Here is a 25,168-nt window from a genome sequence, read left to right as displayed (position 1 = left end):
ATGACTCGTGTTCGTCCGAATCGCAGACCGCTAAATCCAGTAGACCAACATCACGCCAAGCCTGGCGCACCAGGTCTATGTGGTCGGTCATGATGACGCTGCTCGAAGGAAGAAGATTATCCCTCTCCATAGAAAGATTCGCTGGCATCTCATAGCCGGACATTGCCTCCGCCATGGCCCGGATCAACTCCAGGCTGATCTAATCAGCAAACGCCTCCAATACCATCTCCAACCGGCGCATCAGCCACTCAGCTTGTGGTCGTGGTCCCCGTTCGGGGGAAAACACCATCTGGCATAGCCACGACCCAGACATCCGCAGAATCGCCATTGTAGCTTAACCGCTCGAGCTGGCACATTACACCACCGACATTACGTTCGGCCTGCAGAGCTCCGTGGTTCTGTAAGATCATCATCGAGCTGAACCGGGTCCAGGCAGGCCAAGGCGTGCAGTCTCTGATGATGGATCTGGATCTTATGTCCAGGTGGTGATGGGGTGTCGCGTCTAGGGAGTGCGACTGGATTTGTGCTGCGAGTGAGGCACTTGTGTGATGGTCTTCGAGTTTGACACGGACGGGGAGGTCGTTCACGGATGGTCCGCAGGTTGAGTCGATTTCGGGGAATGTGGATGGGCGTACTGTTTGGATCTCTCCGAAGACGATGTCGTTTGATTTGACGGCTTGTGGGAACACGGTCGCCCAGGCTGCCTTGAAGACGTTTGCTGGTGTCACTTCGGCGATTTGCAGCGAGTGTGCGGGCATTGTAATCTCTATCGAGGACTCTGCTGCTGAGCACCTGGTTGGCGGCTCGGCTGGGGTCAGAGATGTCATCGACGAGCCCTGCAGGGCTTTGGCCCAGAAGTTGATAGCCGATGTAGTGTCAAGGCTTCGTACGTGGGAGACCCGTGAGTGGTAGTTGGGTCGTGGAGTGAGTGTTTGCTCGGCGTAGGCTGCGGATATGTCTTGCAGTATCACATCCATCGAGAAAGCATTATACAGAGCGTGATGTATACGGATCTCGAGGACCACTTCATCTTTCGTCGATGCAAAGATGTGGAACGTTGGCAGATATTTGGTTGGTGAAAAGCCAGAATGGTCCGTCACAACCGCTGGGCTCAGATACACTTGCTCGATCGGGGCCTCTTGAAGGACGACTTGGAGCACCTCTTGCCCATCTTGTACGAATACTGTTCGAAGAATGGGATGCTGTCGAATTATATCTCCACCCGGCCGCTATCGCTGTCGAGAAGTTCGAGTGGATGAGCACGATGCCTTTCGGAGTGCCTGAAGAGCCACTAGTGTAGATGACTGCACACGCATTCGAAGGTGTTGAGGAATCGCTTTGAACGTCGTGGTCGGCGGGCAGTCGCTCGTAGTACCCCATGTCGATTGGAAGAACAGTCTGACATAGCTTCTCGACCTGGTTCATACAGCTTGCAGTGGTGATAGCCAGGAGTGCGCCGCAGTCGTGGACAATGGCAGCAAGCCTTTCCGATGGATGACTTGGATCGAGCGGCAGGAGTGCTGCACCAGCTTTCATGATCGCGAGACAGCATACGACCGCCACACTTGACTTCTCGCAAAGCATGGGGACTATGATCTCTGCCCGCACGCCTTTCTGCTGCAGCTTGCGAGCAAGGCGGTCAGATAGGTCGTCTAACTTCTCGTAAGTAAGGTCGTTATCCGAAGAATGGATGGCAGGTCGCTCTGGCTGAGCAAGAGCGACCTCTCGAAACTGCTCGTGGACGCAGGCTTCCAGCGCTAGCGGTGCTTCGAGGTTCCATCTTTGCAGGAGTGATCGTGCCAGTTCGAGGCTCGCTGTTGGCGTTTGGAGATCATCCAATATCGCTGTGATCGCTGATGATACTGCATCTGCAATGTGTGATGCGATAGAGTCGAGCACGCTAGTCGACTTGTACTGGATTTCACCGTGGAAGTAGTCTTTTGAAGTAGTAACGTGGAAGGAAAGAGGATACTGATGATGTTAGTAGGGTGGTTGACAAGAACAATTTAAACACTTACCTCTGTCGATAGCTCGCCTGCTACATGCTGAAATTTCAGGTCGCCCGAGTCTGAGATAGGCGACGCAGTAGCGTGCTGCACCGTAACACAAGTATTGAAAAGAGGACTTTTAATTCAAGTTCGAGGGCGTCTTGAATACAAGCCAGCGAGCATGCCGAATGTTCGAGGGCAAGTCCTAAATCGTGCTGGAGGATACTAAGTAGACTTCTTATGGTGGTCTGCGTTGTGATGTTGGCCTTGCATGTCAGTACCGACATCAGCGGTCCAACAATCTGTTCGGCGTCCTCCAAGGTGTCCCGTCCAGAGTACAGAAGGCCGAAGCACACTTGAGACTGGCCCGTGAGTATCTGCAGCACGATGCTCCACGCAGCTTGTACCACGCGAGTGATGGTAAGGTCCTGTTCGATGCAGAACCGGGGCAGTTTGTTGGCATTGTGGTAAGGAACCTCTGCTTTGTTTGTCCGCGATTTCGCTATACTTCCAGGATGCTTCATGCCAAGATGAACGACGCATGATGCCGCATCACTGAGGTATGAGGTCCAGTAGCTCTTTGCAGTATCTCGTCGACTCTGAGCACATGTTATATAGTCAACGAGCCCTGGACCACTGCGTAGTGGGAGTGCTCGTCTTGTGTAGGCGTCGTTTAGCGCAGCAACCATCAGATCCATTGACACAGCATCGTATAGGACGTGGTCTATGTCAAAGACGATATAGGTTCCATCAGTCAGACTACGAAATATACTGAATCTGTGTCGTGGTTGGCTTGGCGCAAACTTTGGCAGAGTCCATTGTTCGAAGGCAGTTTCGAAACACGTATCGAGCGTTTTAGTGACTGTCCAAGGCTGTGATTGATGCAGAACCACTTGCTGAAAGCCTTCACCTGAAGAATTGCTGCAAAACACAGTTCGAAGTATCGTGAATGCTTCACAAACAATGCACCAAGCATCAATGAGTCGCTCCGCGTCGACAGTCTGCTGTGCCTGGTTCTCAATCTTCATGGCAAAGCTTGCCAGGTAGTCACTTCTCTCACCCTTGCCTGCGAAAGCAAGATACCCTCCTGCAAAGGTGCGCAAGCATATGAGCCTCGGAATTCGGCAGAGCCCAGTCCTAGCTCTTCCTTGATGTGTGCTGCCTCGTCTGCTGGCATGATATACTTCTGTCGCAAACCCGGCGCTCCAACATGATGTGGAGTGCAATGCGTCGCCGCTTGGAGTAAGCTCCTACTGCGAAGCATATCCGACATCTTGAGCAAGACTCCTCGCTTGCCGCAACGCGAAACATCCTGCATGCCTGTGATGCTATCTCCGCCCAGGCTGATGAACGAGGTCTCTTTACCAATCTTGTCGACGGGAATGTCGAGTACAGATGCCCAAGTCTCTTGGAGAAGTCTCTCGTCGGCTGTGGATGGCGGTGTTAAGGACTCACCTGCTCCTATTAGTCGCTTTGATTCCACTGCATCAATATTCTAAGTCGAGATCCATTTCGCGATGGCGACTCGATCCAGCTTGTTAGATTGCGAAAGAGGTAAACGCTTTACGAATAGCCAAGCCGAAGGAGTCATGCAGGATGGCAACCGTTCCTGTGTCTCGTCCGCAATTCGCCCCCGATGCTGATGTATAACATCGTCAGCTACTCGCACAAATGGCTCGTCGTTGTCAACGTTAGAGCCGGGCAAGCTGATCACGGCGACGAGACGCTTGTTGTGTGACAACGCCGCCACCTGCTGAACAATGGTAGACTCTGTGAGAGCACGCTCTGCTTCGCTAAGATCAAATCGCTGCCCAGCAACCTTGACCGGATTGTCTTGCCGTCCAACGAAGGACAGGCTCCCATCGGGCTCGTAGCGTACAAAATCACCAGTTCTGTACATGTGCCCACGCTGACGACTAGGTACCCAAGCCGGTGGCTGTATGAAAGCGGCAGCCGTCCTGTCTGTATCACCCAGGTAACGTCGTGCAACACCAGGACCATCAATAACAGCTTCGCCAAACGGCTCCAATGGGCTGAAGCTTGCTAATGTCATCTAGATAGACGATCCAAGAACCACATCCCACGGGCGTGCCAATAGTTGCGTGGGAGATCGACTCAGACGTCAGCTCGGCCAGCAGCATTGAAGAAGCGCAATCTTTCCCTTGACCCCTATGTCTTGGCCGAAGAAGGATCGATGGACTCACCCACGGAGCACAGAAAGCGCAGGTTTGGCACATCCTCTGGACTCAAAGTCCGAAGCACAGATGCAGTCAATGACATCCAGTCGATATGATGGGCGTCGATGTAGTCTACGAGAGCTGCCTCGCGCTCAGTCTCAGAGGGCATACAGATCGTGCCGCCAAGTAGTAGTGGCGTCCAAGTTTCCGCGATGCTCGAATCCCACACAAATGATGCAAACTAGAGAACCCTTGGACTTGTGATTTCAGCGAGACTGAGGCGCTCACCGTAGGCCATGAGAGAGGTGGTGAGGTTGCGATGTTCCAAGACGACCCCTTTGAGCGTTCCAGTACTGCCACTCGTATGCAGGATATAAGCGGCTTGATCTGTACCGACGGAGACTTCCTGCAGACCATCGTCCTGAAGCATACCGATCGTACTTTCATCCACTACAAGCACGTTCGCGACAAGGTCTGCGCATTCGGCGTAGTGCACGCGTGAAGTGAGCAGAACCGTCGCTCGCACGTTCGAGGTGATCATTTCTTTGCTGCGCAGTCGTGGGTGCTCCGGCGCAAGTGGTACGCACGCTGCCCCTGCCTTCAAGATTGCCATGACTGCAACTATTGCCCACTTGGACTTATCGAAGCAAAGCGGTACCGAACAGCCCGTGGAAATCGCCTTGTTTCTAGGCTTCGGCTCCCAAGCGGTCGGAGAAATCATTCAGTTGCTTATAGGTGAACTTTCCATCTGGCGCTTCAAGAGCCACGGATACATGTGGCATAGTCGGTGCACGCCGTCTGAAGAATTCATGTAGAGGGTGCTCGGCGTAGGTGGGTATACTCTTGTTCCACTGCAGAAGTTCTTGACGATCCTTTGGGCTCACGCGTGGAATTTGATTTGGCTTAAGCTGCAAAGGAGCTCGCAGCAGTAAACGCAAAAAGTTTTGGAATTGTTGTAGTACTCGCTGCATTTGTCTTTCGGGCAGAAGATGGTCGTCGTAGCGTGCCTCGAGTTGCACATCAGTTGGGTTGATAGTACACTGCAGACTTAGGGCGTATGGTTGGGGAGCATCGTGAACATAGTCCAGTGTCATGCCGAGCACGCTGTACGGATCTGCGACCCCTCTGCTTCGGATGTTGAGGTCTGTCTGGAACTCAGTGAGTGTATTGGTATGGTTACCGGTACTAATCTTGTCCATACCATACCAATAACCTATAGCTGAATAAGCCTACCAATACATACCAGTTGGTGACCACTTTCCTAATTAGGAAGGTCTGTATCTTCACAAGGTGTTGCTGCCGCTGCTGCTGCTTGCTGTCACTACAACCTCCGGTCCAGGCTCTATAGCTCGTATGAAGAAGTTGTCCTTATAGTCATTCTCGATAGCCACCTCATCGTCCACATCGTCACTACCTGGTGCTCCGTACCAGCTGCGTAGACAGCTACAGGCTTCAATGATGGTGTCTATAAGGTTTGAGCGTCTGTATGTAATCATATCACGGCCTGAGCTGAAGGAGCGCTCTAGAGAGTCCGACATAAGCGGAATAGCGAGTGTATCGAACGCAAACCTCGCTAGCTCCGGCTCTATCTCACGGTGTCGGTACTAGTATCTAAGGGTATCGTATAGAGCTAAATTGTCGGCCTTAATCTGCTTAGTAGACTTGTTAGCTTGTGGATTAATCTCACAAGTGCTAGCCAGGTACTTCTTAAGCGAGTCACGCTTGATAGTAGGTGTAAGAAGCTCGTTAACCCTCCGCCGCTTGTACTTGTTATTAAGCACGCTTCGAAGGTCGTCATTGTCCTTAACAATAACCGGTTGTGAAGGCTGAGATTGAGATGCCGCTAGTGCCTTGCCCTTCTTATTCTTACGCTTCGTAGACGCCGGCTCTTCAGTAGGTGTTATAGCCATCTAATCGGCTGGCTTATAGAAGTCTGTCTAGAGCTCTTACACTTGCGCGAGGGTAGTATTGATCCAATTCTGCTACTCTTTAGTGCCGGCCGACTATATGTCTTTAAACCACTCCTACTTCTAGATAGGATTGAGCATTATAGCGGCGTAATAGACAGGCATCTGATCTGCGAGTCCGAAGTACTTCTCGGCCTTAGACCAGCTTGTAGCGTAACACGCGGAGAGATATTCGTAGGAGTCGTCATTCCTTGCTTCCTCTTCAAATTGCTCTTCGTACCTATCGGGTGTATTAAGCACGAAGCATAGAGTCGGATACCAGTCGTATAGGTGCTTCTTCTCGCCCTACGTATCCATCGTGCCTATCTCGAAGACCTAGAGGGTGTTGTAGAGGGAATCTAGCTGGGCCTAATCGTTCGGGGAGAGTATGTTCTTTCGGATGGTCGTATCGTCGCGGTGTCGTATACAAAACGTGTCGACACGTTCCTTGATAGTAAGCGGCTCGTCCGATTATGTAATAGAAGCTGTTCTATCGTGTGGAGTTGTCTTGAATGAGCTATAAGATAATAGGTTAGCTAGGAGGTGTTTTTGGGGAGATATTCGAAGTTACGAAGTGCCGCCGGTAGAGCGTCGGAGGCGTTTAGGAGTAGCCGAAAGCCAATAGATAAGCTTGGATAAGTCTTAGCGTCATCACGTGCAAGATCCTACTCACCTTTAGCTTATCGAATTCCTCTAATCCTTTACCACCTACTACCTCTGAGAACTCATCTAACCTCTGTGTTAAGGCCCTAATCCACCTTATTATATTGTGCAGCTTGCCAACCGCTCCTCGCTCCAACTAGAACTCGTATACTACGTCAATAGCGCCGCGTTCGACATCTAATTCGCGCTCCTTAAGCGCCCTTCCCGAGCCTTCTCCTAGGAGCAGCGATTTGGCGTAGAGATTAGCGATATGACCGAAACAACGAAGGCCGCGGCCCTTACGATGATAGGCCTTCATCTCTAGATATATCCGTTGTAGCAGGACCTTAATCGCCGTGTCGTTATTAGTAGCATTATCCGCGACAAAGAATCCGATCTTACCTAAGAGCCGGTACTCCTAGAACACCTCCTATAGGGCTGATGCGATATTCTCGCCTATATAGTCACTACGCAGTCTTCTGAAGGCTAAGAGCTTAGTACAACGCTTGCCGCTACGGCAGATGTAATGGCTATAAACACTCACGATAGAGTAATAGTTAGGCGAGGTCTAGACGTCGAAAGAGATGTGAATATCGCTAAGGGCATACAGTAGCTCCACTACTAGCTAAGCCTTCCAATTCTCGTATTCATAGATAACCTACTTTCGAATCGTAGTACTAGCCTTCGGTAGGTATATACCGATCTTGGATAATAAGCAAGATACTAGCTCTCGAAAGTAGGTGTTCTCCACTATACGGAAGGCTATATGACAATACACAATCCACCGGATAAGTAGGCGCTAAAATTCATCGAACTTTCGAACTAGGGTAAAGTTGATGAAGGTCTGCGACTACGAGCTCTCTTTAGGCTCTTCAATAACGGTAATAGGCTCACCACGCTTGTTCATCTGATGGCTCTGAAGATAGACAAGTGGGCCTTGATTGCCGTTCATCATAGGCAGCGATTGCGGCCTATTCTCGAGCTTATAGTTGTAGCAGTAATACACCTCTCTTAAATCGCTATTACGCACCAACGCCTCTCTATAGGCCTATATTAGAGAGGTCTTCGTACGCCCTTTCTTCAGCTGCTGGAGGGCGTTCTTGCGCGTGTACGCAACACTATCGATATTGAACTCGTCGAGCCGCAATTCAGCGTCGAACTTGGGGTTCTTAAGGCATAGAGTCACCTTCGTGGTGTTCTTCGAAGGCAAGGTGAATGGCCATCGAAAGGCTGGCATATTGGCGGTAGTGAGGTGAATAGATAATCAGAAAGAGAGGTACGAGAACACACACAACACGCGTATTTACGCGACTCCGGCAACATGCTATTTTGGTGGTGACCCACTGCGGGTAGCCATCCGACTGGAGCGCAGTGGATACCTCATCTGGATCTGGTTACCGGTGCCAGTGAGGTGAGAATACCATACCACTACCACTAGCGACGACGGCGATACCGTACCTACCAACAACCGCGTGGTAACCAGTATTAACCAATAGGATACCATACCATTTCACTCACTGCTGGAACTGACACGCGGCATTAGCCTCTGCACTGACTCGAGCGATTTTAGCAAGGCCGTATTGGAGCGCAGGGCTGGCCAGAAGTCTCCTTCGTGCTTCAGTGCGATTGCGAATGAGCTCCTCAACCGTGATGTCAGGTTGCAGCAGTACTTGTACAGGTGATATCACGATGGTGGGACCAAGCGTGGACTCGAGCCCTGAGGCGTTAGGAGAGCGCCCCGACAACACGTTTCCGAAGGTAACACTGTCGCTTCCACTGTAGCTCTGTGTTGTCAAGGCCCAGGCTGCCTCGATGTAGGATGGCAGCAGAGTCACGGACACTGCTCCAGCTTGTGACGTCGCAATAGTGCTGCTCATTACTGACGTAGCCATGGGGCTTTCCCCTGGACGGATCGCGGGATATGGCACAGCTTCGTAATGGAATTGGGACTCCTAGAACGCCACCGAGGCATCTTTGTCGATGTTGCTGCAATGGCGGACGTAATCTTTGAAAGCCGCACGTGGGAATGCAGATTCATTCAAGTAAGCTCGCATGACATCGGCCATGAAGAACTGCAAGGCAGAGTCACTATCGTGCGGATCCCGTTAGTATCTCGAAATGGAGATCCTGGTGAGTGACTGACTCTCTCGTGGCGTGATGCGTCAAGCATACCAATTTACGTTCGACGATGGTCACAGTACCCAATAGCGTCCCTAGCCACATGTGCCGCTTCTTCTCTTTCTGCAGATAGTGTTCAAGGCCATCAGTCGGTCTCCGGATCTCCAGGTCTTCGTCGATGACAGCTTGAACAATTCCAAGGCTGCATTCCACGATGCGGGTTCGCAATACTGCGTTGGCCCGGTAGACGTGACGTAGCGCGGCGCAGAAGCGGCATTGGTCGATTGAAGACTCCAATGAGCTGACCGATAAAGTCTGGTATGCGCCGTCGCACTTTGCGGACTCTGCAAACATGCCCAACTGCGTGGCAGTACATTCGTAGAAGTCCTCGATCTGCTCTGTAAGTACATTGCAGGCATCTGCGATTTCACCACGGATGGCATCAGTGGATACCTCGAAGGATGACATGATGGCGATGGTTATGTTGCCAGTCGCTCTAGTTGTTGACGGTTATCCCTGGCTGGTATGGCTGATGCGAGTTTGCCACATGGTATACACCTTCAAGGTCGCGGCCGCATTTGTGAGCACCACGCCGGCACACGAGGTGAGCATGATGCTCTAGGTCGTGGTATCCCCAGACGGCATTATGCGAGATCATAGATGATGAGGTTTCAGATGCTATGACTTGCCGAGATAATGGAAGCCGGAGTTGTGCACAGAAGCGCGGGAAAGGCTCTTTGCCACATCCGAGAGACATTGTTCGTTGGGAAGCAGTTCGCTCGACGGTACATCAGCGTTACTGTCGGCGTAATAAGTCTGGGTCTGATGGAGAGCACGACAGGTGAAATGGGAAGAAGGAAGGACGACACGGCGAAGAGCGGAGATGAGGTGGGAACAAGAACTGTGCCGTCACGTGCGCCAAGAAAAACATCCCCCACACCGTCCTCTCGTGACAAGGCACATCGCCGGCTAATGTAGTCCCGCAGAAGGAACCGATTGATCAAGTAGTCAAGTATGATGCGAGCACCTTCGAACACCACCCGTGCCTCCACGTCTAGATCCGGCGCTGAGCGTGGCACCATGGCATTGATGTGATGACTGAGAGTAGCTCCATGACCGGTCCTATGACACTGCTACCTTTGTTGAGGTATGTTAGGAAGCCATAATAGGCTGACCGATGCACTACTGACAGATCACAGGGCCATGGAACTGGAGCACCTGTTGGGTAACCAACAATACACACAGACCACATTATGAGCGATGCTAATGACAAGCAGTGATCCAGTCGAGGCAGGCGCCTTTGCAGCAGTCATCGGTGTCAATCGCTCGCCGGAAGATCCGCTGTACATCGGATCGGTGAAGTCAAACTTCGGGTAAGCCTCTCTGAGTGTGATTGGAGCATAATGAGCCGTCAAGGATCTGATAAATGCGCAACAGACATCTCGAAGGTGCGAGTGGCATCAATGCCATGATCAAAGCTTTACTCATGCTCGAGCATGATGTTCTACTGCCGAATGCCGACTTTCGAGAGATGGCGGCCAACATAGAGTACTACAAGAAACTATTCTTTGGCCAGGGATCAAGAAGCGACGGATATGTTTGACGAACTTTGGACAGTCTCTGAGACACCTATCAAGACCTTGAAATCACTAACAGTGGATCGGCTTTGGCGGAAGCAACGCTGCAGTCATCCTGGACTCACGCCAGCAAGCCCTTCAAGATTTGTTGCCATTGCAGGAGCACATTGGTGACAAGAGCGGCATTCATTCAGTCCAGGTGCCAGGTGTGGCTAAGGGCAATATCTTCGAGTCACGACTGCCGCAAAGACTGTTCTTGTTCTCTGCGAAATCAGCGGCTAGTCTATCGTCTTACCTCGAAGCCTCGAACCGATTCCCGTATCGACGATGTCGAGATCAGCCAGCCGGCGTGTACAGCTGTCCCGCTCGCGCTCGTTGATCTGCTTCGGGAATGGGGCGTCACAGCTCCCATGTCGTTAGCCATTCAAGTGGAGAGATCGCAGCTGCGTACGCGGCTGGTATCGTGTCATTCCAAACCGCGATGGCGATTGCGTACTTCCGCGGCCTGGCTGCGGCAAAAGTGCTCCGCGACCAAAGTCTTCAAGGTGCGATGCTGGCTGTTGGTGCAAGTGCTGAAGAAGCTCAAAGGCTACGACTGGCAGTGGCCGCTATGCTGCTATTGCTGCAATCAACAGCCCCTCCGCTGTGACCGTCTCGAGAGACCCAACAACGATCGATAGCGTACGGCCAGCTGCTGAGGCTAGAGGTCTCTTCGTTCGAAAACTGAACTCAGCGGTTGCGTACCACTCTCAACATACGGAGACAGTGGCTACTCCCTATCGAGCTGCCATCGGGCCGTTCTACAACACTTCGTTCGAGGCCGAGCGGTCTGGACCATTGCTACTGTCATCAGTCACTGGTCAGGTAGTATCATCAGCTACGGTTGATGCCGACTACTGGGTCCAGAATCTCGTCAGGCCGGTCAGATACTCAGATGCGATCACAATAATTTTAACGCTTGACCAGCAATCAGCTGAGAGCCCCAACATCTTGGTTGAAATTGGCCCACACCCTGCGCTGAAGAACCCAACGAAGCAGATACTGCAATCACCCCAGGCAACCAAATCACTGACGAAAATCTAGCTGCCCTCGCTTTCCCGGGAAGTCGGCGCCGGAGATGCCATCTTTGCTCTAGCAGCCAGCCTGTATGAGAGAAGAGTGGACCTGACCTTGCAAAAAGTGAGAACAGCGACTGTGTCGATGCTCCATTGCTCATCTCTCTGCCGGCATACGCGTGGAACAAGACACGCCTCATCGACTTGCCTCGGATCGTTCACGAGAAGCTCCACAATGGCCTGCCATACGACCCACCGCTTGGCTGGAAGAGCCCCTGCGCAGAAGGCGGAGAAGAGACCTTCCGAAATGTGTCCGCCCAAAACGAAATGCTATGGCTTCGAGACCACAACATCGAAGGAGAGATTCTGTTACCGTTCACTGGCTTCATAACGCAAGTCATTAGAGCGTTGCGAACGCTTCATGCTGAGTTAACTCCCGGTGTGGGCGTGCGAGAGCTGTACATCAAACGAGCGTTGAGGATTGAAGAAGATGGGAGGGTGGACATCACAACAAGACTGAGGCCAGCTGGAACTGGGACTGAGGCTGTGTCGTCGTCCACGTGGAAGTTCGAGATTTTCACCTGGTCCGAGGCCGAGGGGTGGGTGTCACACTGTCATGGTCTGATCGAGGCAGAGTCGCAGGGTAAGTACGTGAGCGTTCCGGTCACTAGGACAGCTATCCAAGCCCTGAACGATGTCAAAAGCGGCGGAGCGATTCACATCGAGGCGGAAGCCGAATACAATATCATGCGCGACAGTGGTCTGCTGTACGAATCAGCATTCGCACGCATGAGATCGCTATGGGAGTTTCCAGATGACCCGTCGATATTGGTCGGGGAGATCGAGATTGGCGACTTCCGCGACTACAGAGCAGAGCAACCCTCGCCAGTAAAAGTCGATGCGGCCACACTGGATGCATGTCTCCACCTCGCATCTCGCATCCAGGGACCGCGGATTCCGCGCCCAATGTGCATACCAAGCCATGTACACCGTTTGCGCATCTCGAACAACATTCCATTGTCGACTGGCGATCGGGCGACGTTTGTGGCTAAGTTGCATTATAGGGACGAGAAGTCTGGTGATATGGGTATCAGTTGTGTCACCTTTGCTCATGTGGGCAAAGAGCGGATCCCGGTTGCTGCTACTGAGGACGTCACTTTCAAGTGCATTGCCAGGCCTCAGGCTGACGACAGCAGAGGTGCTGCGGAACACTGGACAACTGAGCACGTAGCTTTGGCAGATGTGATGGAGCCGAACAGCACTAATGTGGTGACCGAACAAGACAGCAAAGTCGTATCTCCAAGCGACCAGACGATCGTCATCTGTGGCCAGTTCGACGTCGACGCAGAACTGGAGTTCGCCGAGACTGTCGCGGAAGCACTCGAACAGCATACTCGCTGCATCTGCACTGTCCAGCATATCGACGAGCTAGACCTGAGCGATTCGCCTTTCTGCATTTTCATTGACAGTCATAGCCAGAGCATCTTGACAGATTTCGACCCACAAGCCTTCGAGATGCTGGAGTCCTTCTCTTTGGATGCAGCCGGTCTGCTATGGATAGCACCCGAGAACCCCCCCCCCCCCCCCCTCCCCGAGGCGCGCTTCATAGGGGGCTTCTTACGTACTCTGCTCAATGGCACCGACTACGTCTGGACAGATATTGGCTCTGTGAAAGCTGATAGAGAAGCTCATGCCGGATGCCAAAACTATGAAAGATTACGCCGAGCACTACTCATCAGCATTCTGCAACGGCGACCGCAGTTTCTACGAAGCTGTGGGCTGTCTGAAGCCTGTTTCACCCATCATGCAAGCGCTCGACCAAAGAGGTTTCCGAGAAGGAGCCCACGACTTCACTGCTCCTGAACGTCGCCCGGGGCAGATCCGACGGCAGTACAGAGTCGGCCGCTTTCGAAGAAGCGCTGGTCGACACAAAGGTGTCTTACAACTTCGACTCCGTCACCTTCTCCCATCGATGCAAGGAGCTTATCGTCAAGCTTGCCCAGGACGAGAACAAGGCACTCTACCGGCTGACTAACATGTACAAGCGGTCTTTCGAAGAGGTGGGTCTACCGTAGGTTATGGGGGACGAAAAGGGACATTTGAGATGTCCTTCACATCTTCAACAGCGCCCGCACCTCGCCTTGCGCAACGTACTTAAGTGCGCCTACCATACCGCAACCGACGCCTCGACCATGCCGCCCTTGGTAGCGAGTGAAGTGGAAAGAGAATGGATTTCAAATTAGTTTCTTCTCAACTACAAAAGAGATCTACTTTGTTCAACGTTGGCTCTCTGTATCTGAACCACCAAAGGCTTCTTTTCCCAAATACCGTAGATTTTCAAGTCACTCCAGTTGTTAGACACCGCACATAGGCTCAAATCGAAGTGTAGTAGAACTGTGGCGAGGATAAGCCTAATCTCGTGCCACGCAAGAGCTTTGCCTAGGCAATCGTGCGAGCCGATGCTGAATGGTTCGAGTACACCGAGATGGTCATTTTTGTACTTTGAATCTCCCATCCAACGCTCTGGGCGAAACTCGGATCCATCTTGCCAGTACTTGGGGTTCCTGTAAGCTGAAAGATGATGGAACCCTACAGTAGTGCCTGGAGAAACCCTTTTCCCTGCTATCGTAGCTCCTTCCCTCGGGACCTTTCGAGCCAGCATAGAGGGTACCGGCGGAAGCATTCGCAACCCCTCTTGAATGACACAGTGCAAGAACTTCATACGAACAAGTGATTCAAGAGACATGTCGTCGAATTTCGAATACGTACTGCGTATCTCTTCCACTAGCTTGGCAAGGTACTCTGGATTCTTCAGCAGGTAAAAAGTAATGCCACTCAACGCTGTAGCAGTAGTCTCGCTGCCGGCAAACAGGAAGAATCCGGAGTTGGCGTAATGTTCGCCTTCAGCTAGACCATCTGGGCTCTTCTCCAATATCCTCGTCCACAGGTCCGGCTCACCAGGTTCGCAGGCAAGCCGCCGCCGCATCCTGGCTGTAGAAGATTCCCGGTGTTCGTTTTCATGTTTCCCGCGAGCCTGGGGGAGAATCTGTAGTAAAAGATCAACCAGCCACCCGAATGGTTTTCCGCAAGTCTTGATCGCTATAAACCGTGACGCTGTCTTGATACTCTCAAAAGCAGCTCGTAGCCAACTTGCGTACTCCCCATTTTTGAGCATCCCTAGGTCTTCGCTGAAACACAAGTCGCCCATGATGTCGAAGGTAGTGCAGTTGTAGTACTCAACCATATCGCAACTCTTGCCTGCCTCTGCCTCTTCCTCGAGCTTCGATCGCAGTCTCTGAGCCCATGATTTCAGTCTCGGTTCGAGTTCTCGCAGGTTCCTAGCAGAGAAGGGCTGGGCAAGAACTTTGCGTTGCCGCGAGTGCTCGTCTTTGGCTGCCGAGACGATTGGACTGAACCCGCTTGCCGGCTTTCCATAGAAGAAGAAGTCCTTGGGAAGATTTGCTTTCGCGCCGTATATGTCTCTGAAAGCGTCCTGTCCGGTGTACGACAGCTTGGTCGAAGCTACTCTGACCACTGGACCGTACGTTTCATGCAGTGCCAGATAGACCTTCCCTTCTTCCCCCCTCAGTAGAGTCAGTGCTTCTGGTATGTTACTAATGGCTCTCCACCATGGTCCCGGGTAGATGCTTAATGGTCCAAAGAAGGCATCGTAGATTGCCCTGCTAAGAACGAACAAGAGATAGGTTAGAAGTATCGGGAAGAGCCATGCCGCCCAGTCCTGCCTTCTGAGCACGCTCAGTATCGTTTCTTCCAACATCGTGCAAGTTTCGCCTGGTTGAGTCAGCTTGAATGAGCTGCTGCGAAGTGTAGAGGATTCATGTGACCGATGCTAATTTTGAGGGCGGGGGAACAATCGCATACCCCCCGGGCAGACAAGCGGTAGCAGTTGCGCGGAAGAATGGTTCGGCTTCTCCGCATACTACGATGTGTCTTCGCCGTCGGAGCTAGACTTATACTCTAGGAGAAAGGAACATCCTAGCACTCTATGTACCTCGGCGAAGACGGGGCCAGAAAGCTACCACCTCGTATCTTGTTAGGCGCAAGTACCCCGGGAACCCTTGTTACGACACATTTACTAGTTGCGGACACGTCGCGGCCGCGTCTGAATTATGCATGGGAGGAAGTATCACAGGGTTCAGGATGTCACTGAACAATAAGAGCATTAGTCGTTCGCTTACTGCAGCGACACTCGGATTGTACCAGGATACCGGATATGTCCACGGAGATACACCCCTCGCGACAGGCTTTATAGAAGCTAGAACACACTTTTTAACACACTTTGTGACACACTTCTCAGACAGTAAAGTATCTACAGCGTCTTGTCGTATAGCTGTTTAGCCGCCAGTAGGCTAAAGTGAGTTCTAAGCAAGGGGGCCAACTAGGATAGAGGGCGGGAGTTCTCACTGTCCTGCTGTGTTTTGGACTGGCGTGTTCATTAGTGAGAGGACCGATCAGGACGTTGGAAATCAGCAGAGAAACTGTAGCCACGCCTACACAATGGACGTCTCTGCAACAGAAAGGCTTGGAATTCCTCCAGTCTGGGTTCTCCTGCTCTGCCTCCTATGTGCTACAGTCGCCATCGTCCGCCTATCTTCATGGCCACAAAGCGGGACTCGGACGCCTAGCCATAGGAGTGAACCGCCAGTTCTTCCACATTGGATACCATATCTGCAACATCTTCCTTACTTTCTCTGGAATCCAGGAGCCTTGTATAAAGCTGGGAAAAGGACGTTTCCAAACACGCCTTTTACTTTGGTCCTGAATGGGACGAAATTCCACGTCTTCGACTCGCCAGACACTGTCAAGCGTGTGTTCAGTGAATCGAGAAAGTTGTCCTTTGCGCCTGTCATTGCCAGTATGATGGAAAATGGTATGAGCCTCCCGATTCCGGACCGACCTAAGTTCTTGTCCAAAGACGCATCTCCAGGAGAGCCCAAGTTCGTCACGGAGAACCATAATATTTGGGTCCAGAACCTGTCGGGAAAAGCTTTAGATGATATCATGACGATTTACATGAAGAATTTCCGGGCTGTGCTCGCTGAGCAAGTAGCAATGCACTCGACCGATGTGATCAGAGTCAATTTGTTTCAATTTATGCGGAGGTTGATCTTCGAGACTTCAGCTCTGACATTCTTCGGTCCCCGTCTCAGAGACATATGGCCCAGTATGTGGGAAGACTGGAGGCGGTATGATGATGCAACATACATTGGCATACGGTCCAATCTGGCATACTACTTACAGCCTGGAGCGCATGCTGCGAAGGAGAAGATGCTTAAGTCTTTTGAGAAATGGATTGAAACTGCTGGCGAAGAGGATTGGAGCGATACGGACGGAGTCTGGTGCGAAAGATGGGGCTTCAAAATGAATTGGCAGAGGGACAAGCTTGCTAGTAAGAGAGGATTCACATCTCGGGGGAGGGCCTGTCTGCAGGCTAGCTTTCTATTTGTGTAAGTCGACAAGATGTTCGTCGACACAAAGGGACCAGGGATCCTACTAACGGGGAGCAGTATCGTGACGAATGCCGCGCCGATGGCAAGCTGGTTCATGTGGTGCGCAGCTGGCACGCCAGAACGATTGGCATTATACCGGGCTGCGGCAACCCAAGCGAAAGGAACAAAGTCCGGTGACATCGATGATGGGTTCCCCAACTTGGACATGGCTGCAGTAAGACAAAGCCCCTACATCCATGGTCTCTGGCTTGAAGCGCTGCGTTTAGGAACTGCGAGTGCCGCCGCTCGGGTCGTGATGCAGGAAGACATGGAATTAGAAGGTTTCCTGGTACAGCGCGGCAGCGTTGTGTTGATACCTGTGCAGCTCATGCACTTGAAGGAGGAAGTTTTCCAAGATGCTAACCATGTCCGACCTGAGAGATGGATGAGAAGCGACCAAGACCAGCTTAAGCGCATGAATGACCACATGCGACCCTTTGGTGGAGGCACGTCTATATGCTCTGGCAGACACGTTGCTGAAAGCGAGGTCACTGGCGTGGTAACAAGTCTGCTTTTAATGTTTGACGTCACGTTCGAGATGGGCCTGAAGGAATGGGAGTTCAATCCACGAAGTTTAGGTGTTATGGCACCAAAGAATGATCCAGTTGTGAACTTGCAACGTAAACGAGATGCTTGTGGAGTATGAAGCACCTCATTAGATCTCGTACTCTTGCAAAATACTCTCAGCCTCTCGTCTTTCTCGCGTGATCGTTCGCGCTATCTCTCTGCTGCGTGGCGTGAACTTGCATCTGAATGGCTTTGGGCGAATGTTGAATCCGCTCCTGCAGGAAGTGTACTGTAAGCTTCTGAACCCTCAAACGGGTTCGAATCACTCACGTATAATCGAATATGTTCAACTTCAATGGCTTCCCTGTTGTTCCATCCATGTCGCCTTCGATATCGAAGGCCCAGAGTAAGCGCGCGATCTGGGTAAGGACTCCTTGCTCCGCCAGATCTGCGCCGGCACACATACGACGGCCCCATCCAAAAGCCATGTGCCGCTTTGGCGTGGGATTTTGGCGATAGAGATCGTGGTCTGGAAAATGACGCCCCGGGCAGAAGAGATCAGGCTCTGGAAAGTCTCGCTCATTCCGATGAATGGCCCAAAGATTCCCTGTTACCGATGACCCTCTAGGTATGAGGAAACCCTGTTCAGACGCGATGAGCACTTCTCTTTGTCACTGGGCGGTACAGTACGACTCACCTCAATGTAGTCGTCTTCCAGGGGCGCATGCGGTTGTCCTCCAAGGACAGCGGGAGCTCTCCATCGAAAGACTTCTTTCATGACTGCTTGGACGTGTGGCATGTCTGCCGTGTCTTCAATTCGTGGGCTTCTTGCCACTCCACAGACGGAAGCGATCTCTTCTCTTGCCTTGGCCAAAGAATCTGGAAAGCAACAAGCGGCTAGTAGAAATGAAAGCATCGTGTATGTAGATGTTTCCACCCCAGCTCCGAAAAGATTTCCAGTCAGCGAGGTCACTTCGGACTTGGAGAGTCCATATTTCGCTTGTGACTGATAGACGTCCTTGAAGTAGCAGTCTTTGGGACGTTTGGATGCCTCTTCAGCCATGCAGTAATACATATCCGCGTCTTCAGATCCTGAGCAGAACATGTTCTTGATGGGAGGGAGACTGGCCATCCACGGGAATGTTTCCAATATCATGGGGAAGTGCCTGCCGACGACTACTTTCTCTCCAGCTTCTGCTGTCACTTGCATCACTCTGAGAGTCAAAGGATCGTTAAGCTTGGTAACGCGTTTGCCAGTACCGATGATGGACATGACGCTTGTCGCAGAACGTTCCAAGTGAGCTACGTAATCTCCAGGGTCTTCGAGAAGACGGAACGTTGTGACTTTGCTCTCGGCGTCCTGGATCACACGATAGCATTGGAGCTTCTGCTTACCAACGACTCCGTGAGTAAGCCTTCGATGGAGACGCCATCGCTCGCCATAGTACATGGATGCAATGTTGTCGAGACCGCCAAGTAGCTCGCCAAGGACCACCTGGCGTGGTCTACTGGCATAGTTTGCAGCACGTTTATTAAGAAGCTCGTGCGCCGTCCAGCAGTCGTTCAAGTAGAATGTTGGCTGCCGTCCGACCCAGAACGTGATGATGGGTGATTTGTACTGTTTGGATATCTGTTCGAACAGAATCCATGGCTTTTCGGCAGGAAACGAGAGGGTATTTCCAAACAAAGGCAATGGTAGCGGTCCTGGTGGCTGTCGTTGAGTTCAGTACGTGCGTCGTGATATCGACGGTTGCCACAAGTGCTTGCATGACTTACGAGCTTTGCTCGCAACAGAAGTACTCTTAAATAGTCGAACAACAACAGTCCAACAGCAAGCGACAGCACATATGCCGATGGAACTAGCAGCACCGCAGCCACTGCTTTTGTGGCAGCATTCTGCATTCCGTGCATGGTTTGGAGGGCAACAAGCCGACTGTATGATGCACCTTGTCAGGAACAAGGCTTGAGAGGAGACAACTTCTGAGACGGTAAGTGTTCACGTTGTGTGTTCTGTGTAGCGCGAAACTGCCAGAGCAACTCGAAATCAACGAGGTTTGGCTCTTGCGTCCCAGCTGCCTCCGGCGTTGACCCACAAGCCAAAGTCACCACGACACCACTGACCAGCTCTTCATATGGGCAGGGAAGCACTGGAACTTTGTTCGCGAGAGCTCTGAATTATTATTGCCGCCTCGGCCGCGCCCCAAGGTGCCCGCTCATCACCTGAACCCAAAGTTTCTCCACAGTCAGCTTGTCCCCTGCCAGCTGCGTCCTCATATAATACGTCAACGACAGGCACATGGGGGTCGCACGGACTGTGACGGACATGAACTTACACCTCGAACAGGTATAGTAAGGCGGAAGATGCTGATCGTAGAAGAAGACTCTTTTGTGTACGAGTTTGCAAAGGGATAAACCTCGATCAATACTTGAGGTCGAATGCTCCGAGAGAGGTCTGATTCTCGCACAGTACTACACTACACCACCATGCCAACTCACCTCCTCCCCATCACATTCCTCCTCTCCCTCTCTGCATTCGGCCTCAGATCGCTCCACCTTTTCGCCATCTCCAACGGTTTCCTCATACATCTCGAGAAATGCATTACGAACGGCACAACACCCGGTGGCAAGCCGCTTCGCACTCTAACAACAAACGGACGCTGGCCGAAGCTTGATCTTCAGTTGCGTGCCGTGGCCGTCTTCCTTCTCATCTTCTGTGAGGATATGCAGCATGCAGATGCGGATGTTGTGGGATTCAGTTTTGCGGCAAACTGGGGAGCGTCGTGGATCTTGATTGTCTTGGAAGGGTTGAGAGCGTACAGTCGACCGAGGTTCATGAGCTGGTAAATGAACTTTTGAGTGCAGCAAGTAGTAGTTCTGGCATGCTGATCATGATCCACTTGCAGGACCATGATTCCAGGCATATTGATTTTCAACCAGTCCAACGCAGTTTTCACGCCGCTTTATTTGGCAGCCAGGCTCGCAGTGGCATCTCCGTCAATTTCTGCACCAAGTCTGTTGGTCAGCCCTTTAGACCTGGACTTGATACCTTGGAGCTTCCTGCTGGCCTATGTGATACCGCTAGTTGCAATGGCGATGCCTTGTCTCTTGATCAAGGGCTTCAATACTAAGCATGTTATTGCCTCTTGGTACCAGCAGTGGAATGTCTACATAGCTCTGATCCACACTTTGCTGGCATGGACGTGGATTGCTAGCGGCTACGACCAGAACTCAAGCGATGCGACCATGGAGGACTTCCTTGGCCGTTTGCGGCCTGTTTACACCTTTACCATGGTCTTTGCTGGAGCTTCGCTATGGATTCCCGTAATCATCTCTGCTCTCGCCATGTTCTCCGGACGACGAAGTCAACAGAGGCTGGACATCAAGCACATATTCGTCCCGCCTTCTCCATGGAGCAAAGTCAAATGTAGGAGCGCCTTCGAAGGGGGTAAATGGCTTCTACAGTGGGACGGCATCATTGGGAGCTCAGCAAGCGCCGTGTGGGCATTGTCCTTGTTCAACGAGAGTCGTGCCATGTTGGCGCCCGATCTGCCTTTGAAGACGATATTGGAGAAGATCGCGCTGTATCTGGTAATGGGTGGTCCAATGGCAGTCGCCACAGGGTTCTTGTGGGAAAGAGACGCGTTGGTGCTTTCCGGGAATTCAGGTTCTCTAGTCTAGAAATAGAACCTCCAGCCTATGCTGTCGTGAAGCCATGGTCAACAGCCAGCTCCGCTCCATTTAACCCCGGGGCAGTGAGAAGGTGCAACAAAGATGGCATGATGTCCCCCACCTGCAACACCCCAGGCACAAGCTTTCCGTAAAGCTGTACGCGCTCAAAGCCAGCCTCGTCTGGGTCTTTTGCCGTTTTCGTTATATTGGTGCCGGCCGTAGGCCCTATCAGTAGGGCATTACACTTCACTCCATGTTCGGCGTACTGCCAAGCTGTTGAACGAGACAGACCAAGGAGTGCATGTTTTGAAGCAGTGTATGCAGCGCCACACGCAGCTCCTCTGATAGACGCTGTGGAGCACAAGTTCACGATTCGGCCTTTGCTTTCCTGCCTCAGGAAAAAAGGCATGCACGATCGCATCAAAAACATTGGGCCTTCGACATTGACGGCAAAGGACTCGCGCCAATCTTTTGTCACCATGCTCCCAACGGCAGCTACGATAACTGTCAAATAAGCGCCTCCCGTCCTTATCCTGATAGGAACTTACCAAAGCGGTCCAATACACCAGCGCAATTGACGAGAATGTCGATGCGTCCCCACTGGGCTGCCACCATCGCCACAGCGTTTTCGACTTGCGCTTCATCCGATACATCGCACCTGACGAGGAGTAGTTCTTGATCGTTTGAGGCGGCCATCTGCGTGATGTCGAAAGAGGCGACCTTTGCTCCTCTGGATCGTAGACATTGGACAGCACACTGGCCAATGCCAGAAGCACCACCGGTCACTACGGCAACCTTGAAATTCGTAAACTCATCAAGTGTACTCAAAGCTAGCATGCGATTCGGTATGCGTACCTTGCCCTTGAGCCGCTCATCCAGCATAATGCGACGGAACGACAAGATTTTGCCGCTACAAAGCGCGACAGATATGTAGACCGAGCAGTAGATATTACGAGGGGGGGTTTCGACTGGGAAGCGAAGAGCATCGCATGACCTAAAACTTGGAACAAGGCTCCCATACGACTCAAGTTGCCGGATACAGGCTAGCCATCATAGCGTATACAGTTGCCCCAGATTGTCACGTTTCCTGGTCCGGAGAACCCTTGCGCGAAACAATGCAGGTAGAAAACGAGCGTCCTACTAAAAAACTCTATGCCTCGCGCACGGGGCAGTGTCTAGAAGGGTGGATCCAAGTCTGTACATAGACGAATCCATGAAGTACGTTACACAAGAGCGGAGGGTCTCGTTCCGTAGAACTATACCTTGCACGACATCTCACGGCATGGTCCTCGTCTTATCTCTTAGCCGATAGTAAGGTCTCCTTGTATAAGAGCTTTTTCCTACGCAGGTATAGCTTAGCGTCGCTTGGCCTCCCGGGTAAATTGTCGCCCTTCGCGAGCCCTAGCTCGCCGACCGAGCCCTATTATCTCTTCGAATATTATTACTATCGCTTCGACTCTATTACGGGATCTCGTAGCCTAAGGCACCGACCCTAAGGCACATTCTCGCTATACTCGAGGGTACTAAAGGTTATCTTGCGTATAAGCATAGGTTATTCGCGTGCATTCCCGTAGCGAATAGCGTTCATCGCATAGCTCGCATTCTCGCAGTAAGGAACCCTAGATGTTTCGGCTGGCAACTATTGGGAGCTTGACGGTGATGGTGTTCAAATCGCCGATCAATTTGGTACACGGTATTGGACAAGGGATTTGCGGCTGGATACGAAGCAGAACGAAGCAGAAACCCATTGCTTGACTATTGTAGTGCAAGAACAGCCGGGCTGCGTGGCAACTCCGTCCCGACCTTTTTTCTGCTCTCAAAAGAGACAGCCGAATCCATTCGCTTGAAGTCACACATCTGTCTCACACTTGAAGTCGTCCTCCAGCTTTTGACTCATCAGGCGGAGCGCCTTGGTATAGTCTGCCCTCCCACGGCTGCAGCTTGACTACGCCCTCCGGCTCCTCCTCAGCCGATGCACACGTGCTTATTAGAAGTTTAAAGCGGTCCCCATCAATGCTCACCGACGCTTCGTCGGCCGAAAAGTTCAAGACCACAAGCAACTGCTCCGTCTTCTCATCGTTCGTCTTGATATAGGACATAGTCTGCTGTTCGTCTCTATCAAGCAGTTGAAATCGTCCACGTCCGAGGAACTCCCAGTAATCCTTTCGAACTCTCACGAGATGTTTCCAGAATGCGAGCACGCTATCCTGGCGATCGATTTGGTTGGTAACATTGACTTCCTGATAGTTGTCGTTGACCCCGATCCAGGGCTCACCTTCGCTGAATCCAGCGTGAGTCTCGCCCGACCACTGCATCAATGTTCTCCCATTATCCCTTCCCCAAGTGACCAATGCCTTCTCTGACTTCTCTCTCAGTCCTGGGGCTTTCTTCTCGTCGATATCCTCGATATTGTCAAGGTCCGCATTATCCCTGAACTCGGACTTTCTCCAGTGTGGAGGGACGTTCGTCATGCCAATCTCCTGTCCCTGATAGATGAAAAGTGTTCCTGAGAGTGTGCATGCCATGAGAGCCAACATTTTTGCGGCATCGTCTCTATGCGGCCCATCTCCAGGGCCAAATCTAGATACACTCCGGGCAAAGTCGTGGTTTTCGAGGAATACAGTCGGCCACGCTCCCTCGTCCAACATGCTCTGCGTTTTGAGCACTGCATCTTTCAGTAAAGGCAGCTCGGGCTTCTTCAACTCGTAAAGTGCATCGACCCAATTGTTGCCAGTGATGAAGATATCCGTGTCCAGCGCCATGTCCAATTCCTCAGTACCTGGCGCAATGAACCTCAAGAACTCATCCCGTCCTGTGCCGGGCAATTCCCCTATCAAGACAATGTCTTGCCCAAAGTCTTGATGGACCTTTCGTCTCCACTCTTTCAACCACACATGCACATCGCTTCCGTTGTGGCAGTACTGCCCGTCTAATGGCTGCAGCCTCTCGTCCGGATAGACAACTTTCGCATCTGGAAAGTTCGAGTCTTTCCAATAGAATCCGACCAGGTCCATTCGAAAGCCGTCCACCCCTCTTCTCAGCCAGAAAGCCGCCGCACTTTCATATATCTCCTCCCTTGTCTCATGCGTACTCCAATTCAAGTTCGGCTGGTGCGGCGCCCCGAAGTGAAAATAATACTGATCTCGCTCGTCTACGTACGTCCAACAGCTCTTGCCATATCTCGATCCAGTTCTCCAGTTGTTTGGTGGATGTCGCTTGCCTTCAGCATCATACTTGGGACATCTCCAGTGATAGAAGTCTGCGTATTTACCCGCTCTATTTCGCTTGCTTTCCAGGAACCACTTATGTTGGTCGCTGGTATGATTGACTACCAGGTCCATCACGACCCTGATTCCCCTGTCTTTGCACTCTCTTACTAAGCGAGCGAAATCATCGAGTGTGCCGTATTTGTGGTAGATTGATTCATAGTCAGACACATCGTAGCCCATATCTTTCTGCGGGGAATCGTAGATTGGCGACAGCCAGAGCATGTCGATTGATAGTGTTTCCTTTAGATACGATAACTTGCTGATGATGCCTTCAATGTCGCCCACACCATCGCCATTGGAATCTCTAAAAGATGCGGGCCAAATTTGATACGCAATACTCTTGTGGAACCACTTTGTGGCCATGACAAGTCGTCCTAGTTAGAAGCGACTCGGGGTTGTCTCGTGCTTGGAAGAAGCTGATTCAGAGCGGTCTAGGTTCGATTCGAACGAGTGTGCGTAGAAGGAGGAGCATTAGTGTGGTCGATGAACAAACAAACCTTGGTTGTTTATCTGGACGCTCCGCCCTACCCTGTTCGTTTCAAAAGGCAGGGCAAGAGAATTTGTACGCTAGAATTTGCCACTTAGGCAGATCCGGTGAGTCAAATAAAACACTTTGGAGCAGGATTCCATGTCCGAAGACTTTGGAAGTCGTGTTTGTTTGCCCGTCCACCTCGGCGCTTCAATACCGCAAACACGTCTGGAGGCTTTTT

The 25,168-nt window shown here is 51.7% G+C and overlaps 10 protein-coding genes across 10 annotated transcripts; 3 read left to right on the top strand and 7 right to left on the bottom strand.

Moving 5' to 3' along the window:
* Positions 1-248: 248 nt before the first annotated feature.
* On the bottom strand, positions 249-4,778 carry CLAFUR5_10777 (Nonribisomal peptide synthetase; the record flags this gene model as incomplete). The annotated part of the gene is made up of 5 exons (XM_047909925.1): positions 249-1,202; positions 1,264-1,971; positions 2,019-2,093; positions 3,049-3,443; positions 4,454-4,778. The coding sequence occupies 5 exons, from the start codon at positions 4,776-4,778 to the stop codon at positions 249-251; spliced, it is 2,457 nt and encodes an 818-aa protein (XP_047765093.1).
* Positions 4,779-4,851: 73 nt separating this feature from the next.
* CLAFUR5_10776 (Nonribisomal peptide synthetase) lies at positions 4,852-5,259 on the bottom strand (the record flags this gene model as incomplete). Its single annotated transcript, XM_047909924.1, has 1 exon — positions 4,852-5,259. One exon carries the CDS (start codon positions 5,257-5,259, stop codon positions 4,852-4,854), a length of 408 nt encoding a protein of 135 aa, XP_047765094.1.
* Positions 5,260-8,705: 3,446 nt separating this feature from the next.
* On the bottom strand, positions 8,706-9,339 carry CLAFUR5_10775 (Nonribisomal peptide synthetase; the record flags this gene model as incomplete). The annotated part of the gene is made up of 2 exons (XM_047909923.1): positions 8,706-8,841; positions 8,897-9,339. The coding sequence occupies 2 exons, from the start codon at positions 9,337-9,339 to the stop codon at positions 8,706-8,708; spliced, it is 579 nt and encodes a 192-aa protein (XP_047765091.1).
* A 626-nt stretch (positions 9,340-9,965) lies between these two features.
* Positions 9,966-10,474, top strand: CLAFUR5_10774 (Highly reducing polyketide synthase; the record flags this gene model as incomplete). Its single annotated transcript, XM_047909922.1, has 4 exons — positions 9,966-10,018; positions 10,071-10,091; positions 10,149-10,244; positions 10,309-10,474. 4 exons carry the CDS (start codon positions 9,966-9,968, stop codon positions 10,472-10,474), a joined length of 336 nt encoding a protein of 111 aa, XP_047765092.1.
* A 3,283-nt stretch (positions 10,475-13,757) lies between these two features.
* Positions 13,758-15,281, bottom strand: CLAFUR5_10773 (Cytochrome P450 monooxygenase; the record flags this gene model as incomplete). The annotated part of the gene is made up of 1 exon (XM_047909921.1): positions 13,758-15,281. The coding sequence occupies one exon, from the start codon at positions 15,279-15,281 to the stop codon at positions 13,758-13,760; it is 1,524 nt and encodes a 507-aa protein (XP_047765089.1).
* A 740-nt stretch (positions 15,282-16,021) lies between these two features.
* CLAFUR5_10772 (Cytochrome P450 monooxygenase) lies at positions 16,022-17,659 on the top strand (the record flags this gene model as incomplete). Its single annotated transcript, XM_047909920.1, has 2 exons — positions 16,022-16,971; positions 17,032-17,659. The coding sequence occupies 2 exons, from the start codon at positions 16,022-16,024 to the stop codon at positions 17,657-17,659; spliced, it is 1,578 nt and encodes a 525-aa protein (XP_047765090.1).
* Positions 17,660-17,668: 9 nt separating this feature from the next.
* On the bottom strand, positions 17,669-19,431 carry CLAFUR5_10771 (Cytochrome P450 monooxygenase; the record flags this gene model as incomplete). The annotated part of the gene is made up of 4 exons (XM_047909919.1): positions 17,669-17,795; positions 17,851-18,161; positions 18,218-19,231; positions 19,297-19,431. 4 exons carry the CDS (start codon positions 19,429-19,431, stop codon positions 17,669-17,671), a joined length of 1,587 nt encoding a protein of 528 aa, XP_047765087.1.
* A 573-nt stretch (positions 19,432-20,004) lies between these two features.
* Positions 20,005-21,198, top strand: CLAFUR5_10770 (Terpene cyclase; the record flags this gene model as incomplete). Its single annotated transcript, XM_047909918.1, has 2 exons — positions 20,005-20,360; positions 20,424-21,198. 2 exons carry the CDS (start codon positions 20,005-20,007, stop codon positions 21,196-21,198), a joined length of 1,131 nt encoding a protein of 376 aa, XP_047765088.1.
* Positions 21,199-21,717: 519 nt separating this feature from the next.
* On the bottom strand, positions 21,718-22,071 carry CLAFUR5_10769 (Short-chain dehydrogenase reductase 3a; the record flags this gene model as incomplete). Its single annotated transcript, XM_047909917.1, has 1 exon — positions 21,718-22,071. One exon carries the CDS (start codon positions 22,069-22,071, stop codon positions 21,718-21,720), a length of 354 nt encoding a protein of 117 aa, XP_047765567.1.
* A 980-nt stretch (positions 22,072-23,051) lies between these two features.
* CLAFUR5_10768 (Alpha-glucosidase) lies at positions 23,052-24,821 on the bottom strand (the record flags this gene model as incomplete). The annotated part of the gene is made up of 1 exon (XM_047909916.1): positions 23,052-24,821. One exon carries the CDS (start codon positions 24,819-24,821, stop codon positions 23,052-23,054), a length of 1,770 nt encoding a protein of 589 aa, XP_047765566.1.
* Between the last annotated feature and the right edge of the window lie 347 nt (positions 24,822-25,168).

This window comes from Fulvia fulva, chromosome 8 (genome assembly GCF_020509005.1).
Source record: "Fulvia fulva chromosome 8, complete sequence".
In the NCBI taxonomy this organism is placed as follows: Eukaryota; Fungi; Ascomycota; class Dothideomycetes; order Mycosphaerellales; family Mycosphaerellaceae; genus Fulvia; species Fulvia fulva.
Note: the sequence above shows the minus strand (reverse complement) of the source record. Positions and strands in the feature narration are given on the sequence as shown.